The 20,834-nt window shown below is 46.1% G+C and overlaps 1 protein-coding gene across 3 annotated transcripts in view; it reads left to right on the top strand.

The window, feature by feature from the left end:
• The first annotated feature begins 292 nt into the window (after positions 1–292).
• Positions 293–20,834, top strand: part of Ifnar2 (interferon alpha and beta receptor subunit 2) — an 82,438-nt gene continuing 61,896 nt past the window's right edge. Inside the window, exon 1 of one of the 3 annotated variants that reach the window (XM_048422985.3) lies at positions 293–414. Coding sequence is in view for 2 of the 3 variants with exons in the window: in XM_048422984.3 (XP_048278941.1) it covers positions 19,151–19,164 (14 nt within the window). In the remaining variant the exon portion in view is untranslated. Of the gene's footprint in view, positions 415–18,885; positions 19,165–20,834 lie in introns of those variants that run through there. The other 2 variants (XM_048422984.3, XM_085685771.2) reach the window with 2 other exon arrangements.

The following is a 20,834-nucleotide window of genomic DNA, read 5'->3' as shown; positions in this document are numbered from 1 at the left end:
ACAGAGACTTCCAGGCCGTCCGAGGTTACATGAGATCCTGTCTCAAAACGAGGATAATGATGACAATGAGGATGATAAATCATATAGAGCAATATATGCCTCGATTGTGAGCATTTTTATGCTCAGAGGAAACTGTTGCTCAAGGCCTAATGATTGCTAAACTGCATCCAGATCTCAGGATGAAACTGTTGGCCATTGTTAGTCAGTTTTGCATATAATCAGAACTGGCATGTCAGCTCTGCGGTGTCTCAGAACAGGAAAAAGAAGAAGGAAGGAAAGGGGGACACAGGTCTTGCCACAGAGCAGTCACCGAGGATGAAACAGGGAAGAAAAGCAGAACCATCTACAGGGCATTGAGAGCTCCGAGCAGCAAACCCTCCGTGGAGGCGGCAGAGCCAGCGCTAACTACAGCCGGTAAGAGCTTTCTCGAGGCCAAAAACGATGGCATTTGATTCGCATGGCCTGTTTTCGTGGTCACGTGTGTCTCTACCCCACTAGCCACTTCTTTCCCTTCTTTATCCCTCCACCTTCAACTAGCCATGCCTCCCTTTTGCAGTGTCTATTCTATAGGAGACTGAGACAACAGATCATCAAACGTAATTATTGTTGTACACAGGAGTTACAAAGCTGGGGCTGCTCCCTAAGTGGGTTCTGTGGTGTCAAGAGCGAAATCCACCACGCTCTGCTCTCACCAGTATTTCTGAGATCCTGGTGTTCTCAGAAAGCGCTCCCTCATTTCAGAGCACAGATTCACCCAACTATGCATTTGCTTGAAAGCAGATGAGGTATTTAACTGGATCCAAAGGGCTTAACATCTCATGCTTTCAGACCGTTAAGACTTCGCTTAGCTAGGGTCACCACTCTGTCCAGAGGTAGCGCGTAGTAGGTGTGCAAGGAAATGATAGGAGAGCAGTGTCTGTGACTTCCAGTTCACTGTTGAATCCCCTTGCATGTGACGTGTGCCCAAGATGCCTATAGCAATATTTTATTTATGTTTTAAATAAGTAAAGCTTTCCTGAAAATCAGAGGGTAAAACTAAGTCACTAGAGACTGCAGTGGTGACACCCACCTTTAATCTCAGGATTTGGGAGACAGAGGCAGATGGACCTCTGTGAGTTCAAGGCCACCCTGGGCTATACAAGATCAATGCAGAATCAGATCCAGGTGGTGGTGGCTCACACCTTTAATCCCACTACTAGGGGGTCACATGCCTTTGGGGACTATAAGACGGGAGGAGACAAAGGCTCAGGGCTCAGTATGCAGTCGCCCAGCCTTGGGAGAGGTGAGACTTCTCTGGTGTCTTGACTGATCTGCTTTTCTGATCTTCAGCTTGAACCCCAATATCTGTCTCTGGGTTTTATTATTCGTGATGGCCTTCTCAGATTTGTCTTCAGTATCAGTCTTGGAGTTAGGGAGAAGTTCAAGCGAGCAGCCACTGGGAGCTCCTTGTTCTCCTAAAGGGAACAGTGACCACACTGCCTCCCCTCTGAGCGGCTGGCTGTGCCAAGACTTTCCCTGTAGAAATGCTGCCCTGCTCAGGCCAAGGCTGGACAGACTAACCTCATTACTTCAGTTAGATTTCTCTTGTGCATCCAGAAAAGGCATTCTTTGCTCCCCACAAAAATGTGCCACTCCTAACCCAGACTGAGAGACAAAACCGAGCATTTTGTAAAGGTTGTTGGAACCATTGAATGGCATCCACACCTGGAACCCAACTGTGAGATTTCCCCTTTCATTTTGTTTTATTGCTGTTTAAAAAAAAAAACAAAAGCCAGAAGGATATGTGGGTCATGCCTAGCACCAGCCAAAAAGCTAAGTCTCCCTTTTTCACCATAAGCCTTTGGAAAAGGCTTTGGTTGCTTGCGGCTCACACCAGCAGCTCGGAGGCTGATGCTGGAGGACAGTCTAAGGTTCGAACCTAAATGCGCTGGAGTTTGACCTCTGGTTCTGCCCATAACCTTCACGATAGTCCCTGACCTCCAGGGGCACAGGGCAGGACACAGGTTGGTGATAAGCCACAACTAGACAGCATTTTCTTCTTGGAAACAGAGCACTCATAGAGTAAACCTTGGAACAACAGACAAGGTTAAAGACTGCAGTTTTACAATAAAGGTTTAGGAAAATATTTTTTGTTTGTTTGGAAGTGGGATGAGTGTACACAAGTGTGGAGGTCAGAGGTCAATATTCCAGCATCTCCCCTCAATCACTCTTTATGATATTTTTTGAGACAGGGTCTCCTGGTGAACCTTGAACTCGGTGACCTGGTTAGAGGGCACAGTCAGTGGGCTCCAGGGACCTACCTGTCTCTGTCACCTTCCCAGGCCTGGGGTCACAGGTGTGTGCTGCCAGCCCCGCTTCCTCAGGGTTGCTGAGGCCCTGAACTCGGACCCTTAGCTCGCACAGCAAGTGCCTTACACTGTGCCGTCTCCCCAACCCCAGATGCAATTTCTTTTCAAATATCTTCTGCCTGTGCCTTGTTATACTTGTCATTGTGGAACCCAGGGGAGGAGGAATAATTGTATTTTAACACTGGATCCATCAGGAATAAATAGCCGGGCTGTTGGTATATGACTTCAGACAGATCTCCGAGTTTGAGGCCAGCCTGGTCTATGTAGTAAGCACCAGGCTAGCCAAGGCTACATAGTGAGACCCTAGCTCCAAAAAAAGAAGATAAATAAATATAAAAATAATTCCATAAAATTTTATATTGTTTATGCATGCTCATAAAGAGGTCTGTAAAGAACATTTCAATACCCTGCAGTTCTCACATGGAACTCATTAGTTCTGAGTCACGAACATAAAGAACCAGCAGAGAGCGCTGTTTCCTAATAGGAAAGGCGCTATAGGAACCCTCCCCACCCCCCAAAGATGGCCACGGGGTATTTTCCTAGGGCTGCCCTAACAAAGAGCCACAGCCTCATGCAACAAAAATACCTTTGCTCACAATCTGGAGACTGAAACTAGCGTTACTGTATGCACAGGGTTGGTTTCTTAACCTAAGACCTCACTGGCTGGAGTCTCTCTGCATCTTCACACGGCCCCTCCTGTGCTTGTGTCCTGATCTGGACTGGTCCAGCACCAGGTGGGGTTAGACACCCTGTAACTCTGGTTCTAGGGAACCCAGCATCCTCTTCTCGTCTCCTTGGGTACCAGGCATGGTCATGGTACCCAAACGCAGGCAAAGCACACGTGCACATACCATCAAAATAAACAAATCTTTTTTTAAAAAAAAAAAAGTCATATTAATTAGCACCCAGACTAATAACCTCATTTAACCTTTTTAAAGATTATATATCCAAATACGGTCGTATTTCGAAGATTACGGCAGGTTGCAATATCAGCATATGAATGGAGTTTGGGGCATGACTCGACACATACAGACTTCTCTGTTTCTGGCGTTAACCTTTATAAAGGCATGGGCAGACATCCCTAAGGTGCAGCCGTTGCCTGGCCTGGCAAGAACGCGAACCTGAGCGACTGCACAGCGGGTCTGGAATTTGACTCTTTTCCTAGGCTGTCAGTTCTCTCTCCATGTTCCTGGACAGCGTCAGTGATCACAGCTCCCACTGGGCCCAGTGGTCAAGAGTGGAGCCACTGATTCTACCTGGTGCAAAGCTGGGGTGTTCGGAAGGTTAGCTGCAGTCAACACATTTCCTTGCCGCTTTCTGTATTTTCAACATAGAAGGAAATGAGCAAGAAACATCTGCATGTCAAATAGTCTTTTGTTTCCTTTTTGTATGGTGTGTGTGTGTGTGTGTGTGTGTGTGTGTGTGTGTGAGAGAGAGAGAGAGAGAGAGAGAGAGAGAGAGAGAGAGAGAAAGAGAGAGAGAGAGGAGTGTTCGTGTAGATACTGGTTTGTGTGGAACACAGAGTTCAACCTTCCTTGTTGGTTTCTTGGTTTTTCAGTTAGTTGATTTGTTGGTTTGTTTTGAGATAGCATCTTCGGCAGGCCCGAAGCTCTTCAATTAGTTTAGCCTGGTTGGACAGCAAGCCCAGCCCCACCTGCCCAGCTCCACCCCCGCAATGCCAAGGTTACCTGTGCATATGACCACATCCAGTTTTTTTTTTTTTAATGTGGATTCTGAAGTTTGAAGTCCGATCCTCAAGATTCCAAAGTAAGAACTTTATAGGCTGAGTTGTCACAAGCCCCGTTTTTCTAGAATTACATGCCCTGCATGATTTTGAGTCTCTCAATGATTCGATGGTGTAAAAACTTCCTACTGAATTTCATCAGTGTGTTTTCAGAGAGATTGGAAGTGAGATCTGGGCCCGCCTTGGCAGACGTTGTGAGGTGACCTTCCTAAAGATACAGAAGGAAGGCTAAGCAGGGCAGAAACAGGTGGTTGGCAACCCTCCGCCGAGGCCCAAATGTTCCTGAGACACCGAATGGGGCAGCTGAAGGTGTTAAGGACAAAACTGCTACATCACAACAGGCTGCAGAATCTCTTCCCAACAGCTTCACACATGGGCAGCACAGTCTTCCAAGGTGCCTGGCCTGTATCTGCACAAGAGCTGACCACCTCGAGTACAGTTTAACTGATTCCAGAAGGGAAGGAAGGAACCAAGAAAGAGACAGAAGGGCACAGGGTTTGTGTGCAGAGCAAATATCTCAAGGTAGAGGTTGGGTTGGCAGAGACGCTGCGGGAGTGAATCTTAGGAAAGAGGATTAAGGCAGGAAGCCTGTGTGAGGGCAGGGAGCCCTGGTCGTCTTAGTGGGAATCGCATGTTATCCTGCGTGCTGTGGGAGCCTGGGCAGATTTGAGCAAGATCATCTGTTTGCATTAGGAAACTGGCCTTTCAGGTATGGGAACGTAGGGGGGAAAGCCGTGGGGTTTCAAGGCTCTGCATGCTTGGTTATGACCCACAGGAAGCAAAGCACAATCCAGTGCAAACAAACACGGGCCACATTCTAAGTGGACACTTGCCCATTTCTGAGGCTTGTGTGAGGGTCACCATGGCCAGTTGTCATGGTGAGGGCTTAGCTCTTAGAATGTTGCTGTTGGAAGGGGTAGAACTTTTAGGGGGTGTTCCCTGTGAGAGGTTCTTTGGTCATTGGGCATGCTCCCAAAAGGGATTAAGGAATGTCAGTCTCTCCTCCCTCCTGCTTCCGGAGTGGATTTTGCTCTGGCACACACGCTCGCCATGACATGCCACCCTCACCAGAGCTCCAAAACCACTGCGTTCCACAATCCTGAGCCCGAAATAAACCTGACCTCACTGTAAGCTGCTTGTCACTGGCATCACAGTGTGTGATGGAAAACTAATACTATATCCCTAATTTAAGAAAAAGAATGTAATAATGTAATATTCAAAAACCAAATTAGGAGGCTGAAGAGATGGCTCCGCAGTTAAGAGCACTGGCTGCTCTTGAGCAGACCCAGGTTCAGTTCCCAGCACCCACATGACAGCTCACAGGCACCTCCAGCTCCAGCTCCAGGAAACCCAGCACTCTCTTCTGGCCTCTGAAGACACTTACACACATTTGCACATACACAGAGAGATGCATTAACAAGGTAAAATAAGTCTTTAAGAAATATATTTACGTACAGAAATTTAAGTGTATTTAAGAAATATAGTTAGGTCCAGAGCTTTACAAAGAGCTGGTGTTCCGTTAGCCTCAGAGCAAACCACTTCTCTTCTCATCACAGCATTGATGATAGGAATACATATCTATACACACACACACACACACATACACAGAGAGAGAGAGAGAGATACACACACTCACACACACCACAACAAACCAACCTAGACACATACACCACACACACCTAGCAGCCCCAGGAGATGGAGCTGTCAGCTAAAAATCTGAGGTGTATTCCACTTAGGAGACTGAGGTATGGCTGGGATCATAATTAATTAACAGAAATTAATTCCAGCATGAATCAGTTGAAACAAAGTTGGGTTATTAAGTAAAGAAAGGGAAATAGATAGTACACGCTTTAGATTTAAGCAAGTAGGGTGGTGTCTACGGGTCTTAACAATATTCTGTGGTTTTCTAAAACTACACTCTCCCCAAAGAGCGTTGACAACCAGGTTCAGAAGCTAAGTAAATATGTTATTAATTTGAGTTATAAATATGAGCGGTCTTACTTATCTCTCATACCTCTAATAATTTCCTTTGGTAAGTGAAATTGTGAGGTAATTTACAAAAGCTATTGCTCAAGATTAGGGATGTGAGGGGGAAAACTGACAAGGTTAATGTCAAAGGTCACAGACCTCCAACCCGTTCGGTCTAAGGCAAGCTTGTTTCAGTTCGTGTTTTCACTCTTCTGTTTAAAGTCCCTTAGAAAGGCAAGTGCCGGGTGTCTGTAGGCAAGAAACGCAAACCAGATACAGAAGGGAGGGGCTTCTGTTCCTTCCTGAGTCTCCTCAATTTACCTTTCTGTTCTGTCTTAAGCCCACACGCAACACTAATACTCCATAGACACATTCTTCCCGCCACGAACATATATGCTATGTACCACAAAACAGACATGCTCAGATCCATATACACATATGCCATACACACTGCACATAGGCAAAGCAAGTCCACACGTGTCTAACACAATCCTGTTCTCCCCCCTCCTCTGTATCTGAGGCTCACTAAATTAATTTCATGATGCTGAGCAGAAGTCTGGAGAACCTGGACTTCGAGGGAGACAGAGGAAGTCCACAGCCCTCTGTGAAAGGGATCTTTGGTCTGTGGTCTGCTCTTGAACAAATCGTAAGTGGAGCTCCTGGGTGGAGCCCTGGCCTGAGGCCCCTGCTAAGGCTGAATGGTTCCTCACACTGGCAACTGCCAAGAACAAGAGAGGCCAAGTCGGGCAGCTTGCCAGTGGGCATGTAGGAGGGACCCTTGGAAGTACACACAGCTGCTTTCTCCCTGGAAACACCCTCACAATTTCTGCGTTGCCTTCATTCCACAACACCTTGAGCTTTTCCTTACTATTTTCTAAATCATTGTTTTCCAAGCGACAGCTGAGTTATAAACTCTGTTTAGTCAACGCTCGGTGTCTGCACGTTCCAAATCCCTGGATTTAACCAATCCCAGACAGCAGATATTCAGGAAAAAGCACGGGGTCTGTTATAAACATGAACAGACGCTCCTCACCATTGTCCCCTCCACAGCACAGTGGAGCAAGGACTGACATAGCATTTCCGTGGGAGTGGGTATTAGAGTGATCTAGAGGTGGTTTAATACACAGAAGAGGGGCAGGCCTCGTGTGTATACAGAGCTTGGGCCTCTGTGGAGCTGGGTATAGAGACAGGAACCCTGCAGACAGTTCTCCACAGACACAGGTAGGAGTGTGGGGTGGATTTCAGACAGCGTTAGCAGACAGAGAAGAGAAATGAGACGAGACATGCCTGCTGGGACAGAACCAAATGGAACAGAGCATACAGTAAGGCTAAGTTCTGTTGTGAGAGGGGTAGGTATTATTTGATTTTAAATTTTCTGCAGCTGACAAACAAGCTACAAAATAGATAAAGCCATAAATACAAGGCAGAGAGAAAAGGTCATGTTCATGATTCAGACACAGAAGTACAGAATGGAGCAACCCCAGAAATTAGCAGTTGGAAAAGATAAAAGTTGGAGACCCACAGTCAATGGTTGACCCTGCTGGGCCAAGGCATTTAACCGTCTCCATCATCCTTTTTCCTGGCGAGCGTCCAGTCAGATGATCATCCTTCCTGCTGCAAGCAAGTCCACTTCTTGGCAAAGAGCTGAGGCCTCAGCCATGGGTGATTTTCTCTCTTAAAGGACTTGGTTCTTGTCTCTGTACGGATGGGAAGCCATGGCTTTGCAAGCTGGAGGGCCAGGGAAGGCGTCAGCTGCAGCTGGAGCCAGGCGGCAGCTGGAGGCAGAATTTCCAAGCCTACTACAGAACACAGTCTGCTTCACTCAGGGGTTACTGGCATAGTGCTCACTCTTCTTAACATCACCTTCCCAGAACATCTAGGCTGGTGTTCATCCAAGTACATCCTAGCCAAGCTGACGGGTGACACTAGCTCTCGCTCACTCCACTTCGTGCCATTCCTAGGGCCTGCGAGAAAACACACTAACGAAAAGGGAACCAGGGAGGACAGGGTTTATTTGACTCCCAACTCCATCATTTTAGGAACTCAAGCAGCTCGTCACATCACACCACGGCAAGAACACAGAGAGAAAAATGCACCCACACTTTCTACTTTTTTGCTTGCTAACTTTTGTCATTCTTACACAGTTCAAGGCCCCAGCCTACGGAATGGTTCTGCCCACAGTGGGCTGGATCCTCTGACATCATTAATAATCTGGACAACTGCCCCCAGACATGCCTACAGACCAACCTGAACTAGATACTTCCTCATTAAGATTCTCTTCCCAGGTGGTTCAATAGTTGAAGCTAATCAACACCCCACCTTTGGAAATAGTATCACCATCTAACTTAACATCTTATCTGTTATTAGTAGATACCAAATTCAGGGTGCTGGGAGTTAAGTGCGTTTCCTCACATAACCCTTGCCGCAGGGACAGTCTAGCACCGTATTCTAGCATCATCGTCCTAACCACGTCTAACCCCTTAACTAACTCCGTATTACTATCGTCCTGGATGGGCAGAGGTCATTCCCAGGGGACATTGTAGAACATTGTTAGGAAAGCAGCACTGGTATCATGTTGTTGGGGTGAGTGAAGAGCAGGGGCCAAGGATGCTGACCACTCTATAGTCACACGACTGTCTTCCATGATGCATTCATGGCTAGATCTATGAAATTCCTGTTTGTAAATTATTCAAGCTTAGAATCCATTTCTGTTTTACATCTAACTATATATCTTTGGTACTTGACTATATAGTCATATACCAATATATACATGTATCCAAATTCATGTCTCTTTATCAACAGTGAATGTGATTTTCCCTAAGGAGAACTCTGTTCTGGAGTTCACACCCCACACTGGTCTTCCAGCTTTATCTGCAACACTAGTGGACAACCGCCCCCACCCAGTCCCTGATCTCACTGCCTTTGCTGAGACTCCCCCCTCTCCCCTCCCCGTGCTGGGACCTCAGCAGGCCCACCACAGCCATTTATCTCGAACCCCACTCCACAAAAGCCAGCATTCTTAGCGACTCGCGTTCTTTTTCTGGTTTTATTATTTCACAATTCTCTCCTTCCTGTTTCTCATCCCCAGTGGGAAGTCCTTTTCATTCTCTGATCAATGAATGAATCAAGACTTTGAACCCCAAAACTATCACTTACAAACAAATGCAATCCTCACTTTTCTTGGCCACTCTGTTCAAGAGAGAGACAGGAAGGATCTAGACAACAAAATAATCCTGGAGATTGTCCTGGGTGCTGCCCTTCTATTCAGAGGATTCCTGGGAACAGGAGTCTGGGTTCATTCTTTGCTAGTACTGCAGTTCCTTGGGGTCCAGAGCCAGGGCTATAGCTTTAGTTTTGCAGGAATCCCCCCAAAGCCTTCTGCATCTTCCGGTTCTAAATCCACAGACTCAACCAGCCTTATATTTAAAATATTCAGGGAAGCAACTGGGGAGACGGTATAGTGAATAAAGCATTTGCCAGGCAAACTTTAAGACCCAAGTTCAGCTCCCCAGATCACCTGGGATGACCCAGCCTAAGCTCCAAACAAGCTCTTGGCTTTGTAGCTCTCTCCAGGTAAGGAGACCTGCAGTAGACAGTCCTGCTGTGCTAACACAGCCATGTCTCCCCACTATCGCTAACACAGCCATGTCTCCCCCACCATCGCTAACAGAGCTATGCCTCCCCACCATCGCTAACACAGCCATGCCCCCCCCCACCATCGCTAACACAGCCATGCCCTCCCCACCACTGCTAACACTACCATGCTGCTCCCACCATTATTAACACAGCCGAGCCTCCCCCACCATGGGGAACTGCAATCTCTCTGAGCATCAGGATGTCTCTCTTTCAACTCTTTTCAATTTCAAAAGGTATTTCAACTAGAATACCTTTCTGAGGAGATGGCTCCATCAAGTCAAGCACCTGCCTTGCAAACATAAAGACCCAAGTGAAATCCTAGAACCCATGTGAAATGTGGGTGTGGCGGTGCACACTTGTAATCCCACCTAACACTAGAGAGGCAGAGACAGAAGGATCCCTTGGGCTGCTCGGCCAGCCAGCATTCTAGCCTAGTTGGTGACTGCCAGGCCAATGAGAGACCAAGTCTCAAAGAACGTGGGTAGCAGAGGATGACACTCAGGGTTGCCCTCTGGCCTCCACTCACATGTGCACATACATACATACATGTGTGCGCACACACACACACACGAATAAGTAGATAATTTTAAGAGAATTTAGAAAACCGTTTGGAAAGGTAGGGTGTCACAGACTAGAGGGGAGGAGGAAGGAGAAGCATCTCCCAGGGGAAACTGAGCCACTGTCCCTCTGGAAAGACGCTGTGTGGATAATTATAGTCTCTAAACATAAGGGCAACACCGTAAGCTCCACGTCGATCTGCTCGGCTTGAGGAACACTGGCTCAGTGTCAGGAAGGCGACTGGCAGGTGAGGAGCAGACCTCTAAGTGTGGTGCTGACCCTGAAGACCAGCAAAAGAAGGAAATGAGTCATTTTAAGACTCCGAGGTGGGGGGAGGTCACGTGCACCTTAGTCAAGTACTCGAGTTGAGGTTGGGGCAGAGAGGTTGGGGCTGCGGTGGCAGCTGCCTCTTACCCTATCAAGCAAGGTGGAGTGTCCTGCTCACCACAGTCTCAACACCCAGTGAGTAGATCTCTTGCAGCCCCTGCTCCACTTCCTCCATCTGCTGGGTTGAGGTTGCATGTGAGCAAGTGGGGTTTGGGCTTCTCAGCCTAGAGACTGAGGAACTGGCTCTCACCCATTTCACACGTGCAGATTTGAGGGAAGTTCATGACCTGCCAAGGGGCACAACCATCTAGAATGCCAGCCAGGACCTGCCAAGAGAATGCTGAAGTCCAGAATTTGGCTTCAAATATAAATTTGACCCAAGGTGCGTTTACACTAGATGCAAGACTGGCTCCAGTCCCCCAGGCACGTTATTTGGGGCTCTCTCTGTTGCCCTGGAAGAACAGGAAGTCTCCGGGTACAAAGCAGAGGAAAGAGAAGGACCTGTCCTACCTTGCTGCAGCTCAGAGAATTTCACTGAATTCTCTTCTGCTGTGAAGCCTCTGACACACCCACCCATTCCATATCTAGAATGTGCTTTCTCCACAGTTCTCTCTCATGGCTCTTGTTCCAGGCCTTCTCTGCAAGAAACACTGCCCCACACTTCCTGTAAAAAGCAGAAGCTTTTTACACTGAGGGCTTCTTCCTCCAAGTCCACATACGGCCTACCTTCATTTCCTCCTTTACAAAGGATACTAACCAAGGCCTTCTCTGTGTTCCTGGACTCTCATCCTCTCTCAACCACTTCCGTCTTGTCTTCATCTCCCTTTGCCAATGGGTCCCTCTCTCTGGGGTCATTCTCAACAGGCTATGCTCATGGCCAACAACCCTCCATCTTTCAAACACCACTTTAGACAATGGCATATCTTTTCGAATGACTGTTGTATGACAGACTTTTCCTGGGAAGACGCAACACACATGCCTACTCACTCAAGATAGGGAGCCCATGACAGAGCAGAGTATAAACACCAGCAAAGCCCACCTGGGTGAACCAATGAGTTTTATGCGGGTTACTCACAGGCACCTGGGTGGGGGGTTACTCACAGGAACGTGGGTGGGGGTAACTTACAGGATGTGGGCAATGGGTTACTCACAGGAACATGGGTGAGGGATTACCTACAGAAACATAAGTGAGGGGTTACCTACAGGAGCGTGAGGGAGGTGTTACCAACAGGAGCATGGGTGAGAGGTTACCTACAGGACTGTGGGTGAGAGGTTACCTACAGGAATGTGGGTGAGGGGTTACCTACAGGACTGTGGGTGAGGGGTCACTTACAGGAGCAGAAGAGACTCTAACACATCACCAGAGCCCACCCCAGCCTAGGTGACAGCTCACAAAGCTGGGAAAATGGAGCACACTGCACAGCCTGCAGGCGGCTCCATGGTTGGAGAGCGCCCTTTCCAGGTGCCTCAGCTGGTTATAGCCTCTTTCAGGAAGCTTGAGTAGTTTCTTTTGATATATATATCCACTTTCGGTCTCTTTTACTACCCTCTCCCATGGTCCCCATGCTCCTAATTTACTCAGGAGATCTTGTCTTTTTCTATGGTGCATGTAGTAGACTAGCTCCATGTATGTCTCTCTTGGGGTCCTCATAGTTGTCTAGGTTCTCTGGGATTGTGAATTGTAGGCTGGTTTTGCTTTTCTTTATGTCTAAAAGCCACTTAGGAGTGAGTAAATATGATGTTTGTCTTTCTGGGTCTGGGTTACCTCATTCAATATGATGTTTTCTAGATCCATCCAAGTAGCTTCCAAAGTGAGCAGTATATGACAGAGACAATTAGATACCTGAGTAATCATTCAAAGTCTCATTTTGCAACATTGAAGCAACCAACTTTGGCTAAGGCCTAGCATAACTGACAGACCATTTTCAGAGAAAGGAAAATTTTCAGAACCGTCTTACCCTGTCTTGGCAAGATTTGACAGTCCTCCGTATCCATTTCCAGATACCATGTACTTTGCCAGTAGATGAGGTATGAACAGTTCCTTGCCCAGAGGCCAATTGTGCCAAGAAGAAAACAAACTCTGAGTGGAGTGTCCTCAGTGCTCAACATTCTCTCGGGAATAAATTGATGTTGTCAGGAGCAATCATGTCTCATGTCAACAGATCCCTAAGCTATTTAAATGTCATGTTCTACAGATCCTTGAAGTGGTTGAAGATGACCTATCTAGACAGAATACAATCTCTATGTATCTAAAGAACCTAATTGATCTGACTGTATGTACAACAAACATGAACAACTATTGACCTATAATAATTAATACCTGTATAACTTAAAGACTAAAACTTCATATCAGAATATTAAATAATCCATAAACAAATGTGCAACAAATGAGGACAATGACCTCAAAATGTAAACCATGTATAAGTATCTTGATCAGAGGTAGGAGTAATGTATAATGCAATATGAAACTATATCCGAAAAGTTGTATCAATATACAAAATGTACTAAACAGAGGTAGAAACATGCATATATACAATCTGACAGAATAATTTTTCATAGGTGTACAAATAATGTAAACAAAAATAACAAATATAATTTGAACTTTATCAATATACAAAAACTATACCCATGTAAATTATCCATAAATAATAGCTCACAAGTATTTACTCTATTACCCACTATTATAACCCCTTTTTTTCCACCCCAACCCTCTATCTAGTACAAATAATAATCAACAACCCCTAAACAGTGTTCCCAACCCTAAGGACAAACTTTTTGGGGATTGGGGGTATCGTCCTCTAGAATTGCTTCCCTCTGTCATGAGGCAATGTTCTCTTAATGGGATCCTGCAAAAGTAAAGTAATAGTTAAGTTTCAAAACTACTGTCTAGTATAGTTGCAAACAATTTCCAAGCAGTCAATAGGATTTTTTTCCCAAATGTTCTTATTTGGAGTTCTGGCCAGAATGTCATGAGAAGGTGCACCATTTCAGCAGCTGGTACCCATAAAAACCAGTCTTATCATAGCACTGTCAGCATCACAATGTCATCTCAACTAGGTGGAGTTCTTGCTGTGGGGCTCCATCTTCTTCCTGAAAACTTCAAAGATTACTTCAGGAAAGGATTTGTAGGAAAATCTATGTTTCATCGTGGAAAACTTAAAGATCATTCATATAAATATACATTCAATGAAGAATACAATATAGACAAAATAGGCATGGAGAAAGTGAAATTTTTTCCTAAATTCTTCCTCCTGTCCCATATCAGATGGCTCCCAATATAAGACAGAAACTCTGAATGTACCTTTTAACAACAAGTTTGCACCTCCAAAGTAATTGTTGTCCACTTTCTAGGACTGCTGAGTCCAGTCTTGTGGTGTTGCCTTGTTACTGAAAGTCCACGTTTTGACTATTTCCCTAACAAGGGACGAATGTGGTCCATAAGCTACAATTGCTTGTTTAAATCACTCATACATATGGGCTCCCATGAATATGCTTTGACAACCTTAGGGTGCTTGGGACCAGATACTCTTTCTGTTGTTATTACTGGAAAGGCAGGTAGAGCGCTGGGGACGCTATCTTGGAGATTTTTATGTACCAATTTTTAGTACATACTGATTTTTGCCTTTGTACCTTTTGTCCCTGGTCATCAAATTCATTAAGTTCCTCAATTTTTTCAAATCTATTTACCACTGCATTTTGTAAAGTCTGGATCTCCTGTCCAGAGTTCTGCTCTAATGCCTTCATTGAGGATTACAAGGTATGAAGTCTGTCCATTAGAGATAATGTCTCATCCTTGGACATAATCTTCGTAGCATGCATATTACCTTCCTGGAGAGACATTCTAACAGTCAATCTGGCACACCGCTTTGACAGAGTCCAATTAATACATTCAGTACAAATTCTCTCAAATAATGTTTCAGTACCCTCTGTCATTGATTGGGTTTTATGTGCCAAATCAGCTGTTTCCTTCTCCAGAGTGTTGAATTTTTCTTTGAATAAATTATTATCAGTCTGTACCATTTCTAAAAGTACCTCAGTTCACTGAGTTTTGTTAGTTAAATTGTTTGTATCCTCCTTCAGAATTCCAACCTCTTTTTTGAGAAGCCTGGTATTAGTCTGTAAAGACTGTACCATTTCTAAAAGCCCCTCATTCTTAGCCCTATTGTCAAACCATATTTTTAAGAAAAAAAATATTGAGGAGAAGACTAATCCCCAGAATCAAAAATAGTGATATATATATAGAAGGGACATCATATAAGTCTTGTAAAACCTTGTACATGGTGTAAGAAAAGAAGCTATTGAAACCTTAGATGGTTAGGTTGTCTAACATATTGCCCTTTTAAATTATAAAGTGTGTCAAGTTATAAATCTTACCTATGGTTGATTTTGAGCTGGAGTAGGTGAAATAATCATTACCTGCCAGTAGATGTTGTGGGTCACCTACAAAACGAACCCAGCTGGGTCTAGGGGCGCACTTGGAGTCACATCACTGGTCTGAATCTAATTTTAGAGTAAAATGCTCAAAGATATGCTTAGATTAAAAATAGTTATTTAATAGAAATCACAGACTGTGTGCACCCGGTGGGCCTTGACCAGTCAGCAGCTGTAGGAGCACAGGGATAACAAGATATTTTCACACGGTGCACAGCGGTGGGGCATAGGCACTGGGGTAAGCACATGGGTACTTGAAACTGCTCCAAGGTGTGTAATGAGATAATATAAAGAGCCACGGCTGATCTGTAGCAAGAAAAGCTGCTGTGCAAGAATTCTATATGAACTGCTGGCTCTGGGCACGGGCTGTAGCTGAGGTGGGCTGAGCTGCGTGATACCACGCCCAAGTGGGCTGGTATCTTAAAGGCTATTGGCTGAAGAAGCAGAATGTGTTCCCACAGCACCCATGTACCTGCTCCTGGGAAGGTCGCTGGCTTGGGCCTGCTCAGGCAGAGGTTGCTGGCTCAGGCCTGCTACCTCAGAGGTCTGTTTGAGGGGTTTCTGCTTCTTCCAGGCTGCTCAGTTGGTCTTGGAGTTCCATTGCAGCTTGACTCACCTGAGAGCAGTTCTCAGAATTCTTCGCTGCTTACTCTTGAATCTTGTCAGTTTCAGAGAGTTCCTGAAGGGATTTTAGGTTGTTCACTTTCTGTCTCAAGGAGCTTCCCGGAAGGATGGAATGTTTCAGTCTAGAAGGAAATTGCCACACAACAATGGCTAAAATCGGATACTGCTAACACGTGCTGGCAAGGCTATGGGATAACAGGAGCTTTCATTCACTGCTGGTAGGAACACGATACAACACATCCACTTAGGAGATAACTGGGCGGTTTCTTATAAAACTGACTATACCGTGCCATGTGACCTAAGTATGTCTAAGTGGATTGAAAAGTCCTATCAAGGCCCTTGAGGGATGGCCCAGTGGTTAGGAGCCACTATCTTGAGAGGACCTATCTTGGGTTCCTAGAACCTACTTGGTGGCTTAGCATCCCCTCTAACTCCAGTCCTAGGGGATATAATGCCCTCTTCTGAGTTCTGTTGCTATTGTACCCAGGTGAAGCACATGCATGCAGGCAAAAGAGAGTAAAGAAACCTAAAAATAATTAAACAGATGTTTTAAACTTAAAACTTCATATTTTTTTCTTTAAAGGATCATAGTTTTTGGTGTATCTAATACATCTTCACCAAACCCAAGGTCATCTAGAATTTCTTTGATATTACCTAGTAATGACATTGTCCCTTCAAGGTCTGCATTTTACATGGAGGTCTATTATCTATTTTCCAGTCAGTCTTTGTGAGAAGTGTAAAATCTTTGTCCAGTGTCACCTTTTGGCTTATCTGTGCCAGGCAACCTTCTGCTGCTGTAACAACTACCTCAGGTAGTCAATTCAACGAGAAAGTTTATTTTGATTCACATTTTTAGGGTTTGGGGCCGTGACTGGGCATCTCTATTGCTCTTGAGTCTGTGGTGAAGCAATAAGCCAAGGCAAGGAACACAGGATGTGAAGGAGGAAAATGAAGAGATCTGGCTCCCAGAGACCCTTCCAGGAGAGCCAAGATGGGAGCCAGGCACCCTAGGATATATCATACAAACTCGAGTAGGCGCTTGGTTGGAAAAACTGTCTTCCTTCTAGGGGATTGTCTGCCACTGGGTCATGTGTGGTTCTTTTACTAGGCTGCTTGTCTAACTGATCTATTTGCCTGAAGGTAAGATATATATATATATATATATATATATATATATATATATGTATATATATATATGTGTGTGTGTGTGTGTGTGTTTATGCATACATATGTGTGTTGTATATATATATGTGTGTATGTGTATATGTGTGTGTATGTGTTGTACATATATGTATATGTGTATATATGTGTGTGTTGTACATATATGTATATGTGTGTGTATGTGTTGTATATATATGTATATGTGTATATATGACACTGGACTTTATTCCTGTGGCCTCATTGCCCTGGTCATCCCCTCCCCCTCTTGCTGCCCCTTTCTTCCTCCCAAATATGCCTCATTCTGCTTTCATGACATGAATATTCGTTATCTTCTCTGGTCTCCACCACTGCCTCCCTTTAGAACTCTTCTTCCGCTCTCATAGACGTCTTTTTATTTTCATCACCTATATTTAAATTTGCATATTTAAATATATTTAAATCTATATCCCATGTACGAGGGAAAATATATTATTGGTCTGAGTTTGGTTTATTTTGCTGACCATAATGAGCTCCAGTCCCACCCATTTTCTGGGATATTTCTATTTTTAATGCATATATTACACTTTTAATGCTCAAGTGGAAGCACTCAGCCACAGTTTCCCATCTGCTGGAACTTTTTCTGCAGCTTCTTTGAAACTGTGGCTGAAATATTTTCAATGGCAAATATGTTTGGTAGAGAACCAGGACTCCAGATAAGAGCCTTTCAAAGTTATGAGACTGGTAGGAATTCTGCCCCAGGGAACACAAGAGGTAGGCCTGTGAGGCCTCTTCACGACCAGCCCACAAAGAGGCGCCCCACAAATGATACTTCGCCAATGAAAAAGTTCCTTTAAGCTGAGTGTGGTGGCTCTTGGTAGTCATTTCAGCACTTGGTGGGTGGGGTAGGGAGATCTCAAGTTTCAAGTCAGTTGGATACATAAAGAAATCTTGTCTTTAAAGAAAAAAAAACTTTTTATGGGGAAAAAAATCCCTCCACAAAATCTGTGCATTACTCCCCTCCCCCGACCTGAAAGTGAGATTCAGTGCTCAAAACAGGCTGAAAGTGTAGTCATCCCCACACCTTGTCTTGTGGATTTCCACTGACATTTCCATCTCGGTAACATTTGTGTTTAGACTAGCCACACGCCACTGAAAGCTGACCAGATTCTATTTTGGAAGACAAAGAATATCAGTGTTTGGTTTAATCTTAATAAAAGCCTCTCCACTAATGCAAGAAACTCCAATCAAACGAGATAAGACCAAATTAAAATGCCCATTTTTTTTTTTTTTTAAATAAATGCGGCACTCTCTGGTGGACCAAGAGAGCATGGCAGGGAGAAAAACCCAGGCAATCCTAAAACCTGTGGGAGTGGTCCTGACCCTCCCCGGGGGAGGGGTCAGCGCTTGGCAACCGCCTGGGGCAACTCCCAGGCCAGGGGCTTCCAGTCAGTACCTAAGTATGTAAGGAAGGATTGTTCTCCTAACTCTAAAGTATCTATTTCTTGGGGCTGAGAGCTGGGGAATATTAAGCAAAGACCCAAGGAGAAGCAGGAGTTGGGTTTTGGTATTTATAGTTTTTGCTTATACCCTGGGTGGAAAGTGACAATCAGAGGAGTTTATAAACAGGTAAGCGCTGGACCCAGGAGAGAGGGTTCATTCGTCCGTGCCTTCGTTGATCGGATCTAGGACCTAGTCCACGGTCAGCAAGTGCTCTGACACTCAGTGACACCCCAACCCCCTTTTCCTTTGTGTTTTGCGCCAGGGTCTCACTGTACTGCCCAAGCTAGCCTTGATTTTGCTCTGTGTCCCAGGAAGGCACTGAATTTTAGATCCTGTCGTCCCGGCCTTGCTAGGAGCTGGGAGCACTTACCCGCACCACTGGGTCTGCATCCAGCACATTTGTATCGAGTTATCTCTAGACACCAACCTAGCCCCATGAGGAGGCCAAGATAATAAAACAACCCTCCCCCCCCCCCCCATCTATTATCTCTGGTTCCCTAGACTGTACTTGAAGTGGGTGGGGATGCGGCACTCTAATGGATAAGAAAGTGCCCAATCTGTGGCCTTGCCCCGGCCTCACTCCGCCCCCTGGCCCCGCCTAGCGCCTCGTTCACAAGTCGCTGCTGGTCAAGCTGCCGGGACCTTGAGGCGCCCGCGCTAGCGCCGCCCGGGTCTAACTCCAGACCCCGGGAAGCCCTGCGGCTAGCGGAGACTCTCCGGGTCGCGGAGCAGCGGCCACCACCACGCGGTCTCCCGCTTTCGGCCTGGGTCCGCTCTCGCCGGCCGCCACTGCTCGCCTGCCGTGCGCATCAGCGCCTGCTGCCCAGGGCAGCTCCGAGGTGGCCCCAGGGACATCTCCGAGGGAATCTGCGAGATGCAGCTGTCCAGGTACTGCGGGGACCGCGGGAACGTGGGTGGGGACCTCCAGCATCGCCGACAGTAAGGCAAAGGCCGCCTCCCCGCTGCCAGTTCCCGGAATCCCCCTTTCATTTCTCCTCCTCGGGACTCCGCCTCTTCCTGCCTGTGTTCCCTGGAGGTTCTGGGGACTCTGGCTCCTGCGAGCGCGCACCCCACAGGCTGCGACCCCGCACCCCAGGGGCCGTGACCTGGGGGTCGTCTCCACACGGCGGCTCGCCCTGCACCGGCGCCTTTTTTTCATCGCTCCTGTGGTGAACCCTGGCTTTTGTGGGCTCGCCATCTGCCTTCACCCAACCCGCGTCGCCTCACCCTGAGTGTCCTCGGGACACCTCAGCATTAGCCACTGCCAGATCCTAGAGGATCGACGTTCCTCAGGATTCACTCCGCCTTGCCAAGCTGGGTTACCCTCTACAGCCTCTGGGTCCGGGTCTGAGGTATGATCGCCCTCCTCTCCCCCCCCCACCCCGCCCGCAGCAGAAACCCTAGGATTATTTGCTCCCGAGCACACGAGGTCACAGCAGCAGGCATTGGAGTGTCCTGCATCCCGACTGATGCACCCCTGGGAAAGTGGGAGATCAGAGGCCAGTGGTCACGGCCATAGAGGCAGAAGGTGGACAGGGATGGGACGTTGAAAAGGCACTGGGCGAAGAATACTGGGATTACCGGTAGCTTGTCTTTCTATTCCAAGCAGGCCAGTAGTTGCTTTGTGGTAACAGTTTACCCCGTCAACCCATTTATTTGGTGAACAGGGCTTTACTGGGAAACTTGTGATAACCTATGAACTTTTACGTTTTAATGTTTGTTTGATGTCCTTGTTTTGTTTGGCAAGAGGTCTTACGAAACAGCCTGAGTGTCATCTAAGAAAGGTGCTGGGATTAGAATCAGAGGCTGAGTCTGCCCCATCATGCCAGGCCCTTGTCTATGGGTCCTTCTCGGCAGCCTGAGGAGGCTACTGAGGTGGGGTGGTGATGGTGGTAACAGAGCTCACCGAAAATGTCCTCATCGAATTCACCAACACACTAGAGATTGGGGCACGTCTGATGAGGCCCACCAGTTTGTCTCAGGAAATGGCTGTTGTTTCACAAGTGGTCTTTCAATTTTAAGTCATAAAAAGAAAAACCCGGATGTGACTTAAAAGGTTTTTTTTTATAACCCCTGTTTATTATTTAAACATTAAAAAAGGAGCTGGCGATTAAGTTAGCGAATGAGGTCTTTCCTGGTAGTCTTGAAAGCCCTAGCTTGGATTCCCAAGGCTGCAAATTTAATTAATTACTTAATGTTGAGTTAAAGAAGATCTACCTGGGTTTTGGTTTGGGTGACTTAAAGTGTGATGGCCTGGTTGTTTTAGAAATGAGCTACTTTTTCTTTTTCTGTTTTTTATTTATTTTTTTTTGATGGTTTGTTGGTTTGTTAGGTGGTAGTGGGGACTGAAACCATATCTGATGGATGCCAGATGCTCTATCGCTGAGCCACGTCTCCAGCCCAGAAGTAAAACGTACATACATACCTACATCTGCATCTACACACAGACGCACGGATACACACACACATACATTTCAGTTGCCAGGTGTGGCGGCTCACCGTGGAACCTGCAGCCTGCACGTTCACTCAAAACTCAAGAGACTAAGGCAAGAGGAGTT

The sequence above is a fragment of the Myodes glareolus genome, chromosome 2, assembly GCF_982192425.1.
Source record: "Myodes glareolus chromosome 2, mMyoGla1.1, whole genome shotgun sequence".
Lineage (NCBI taxonomy): Eukaryota > Metazoa > Chordata > Mammalia > Rodentia > Cricetidae > Myodes > Myodes glareolus.
This window is presented reverse-complemented; position numbering and strand designations above follow the sequence as displayed.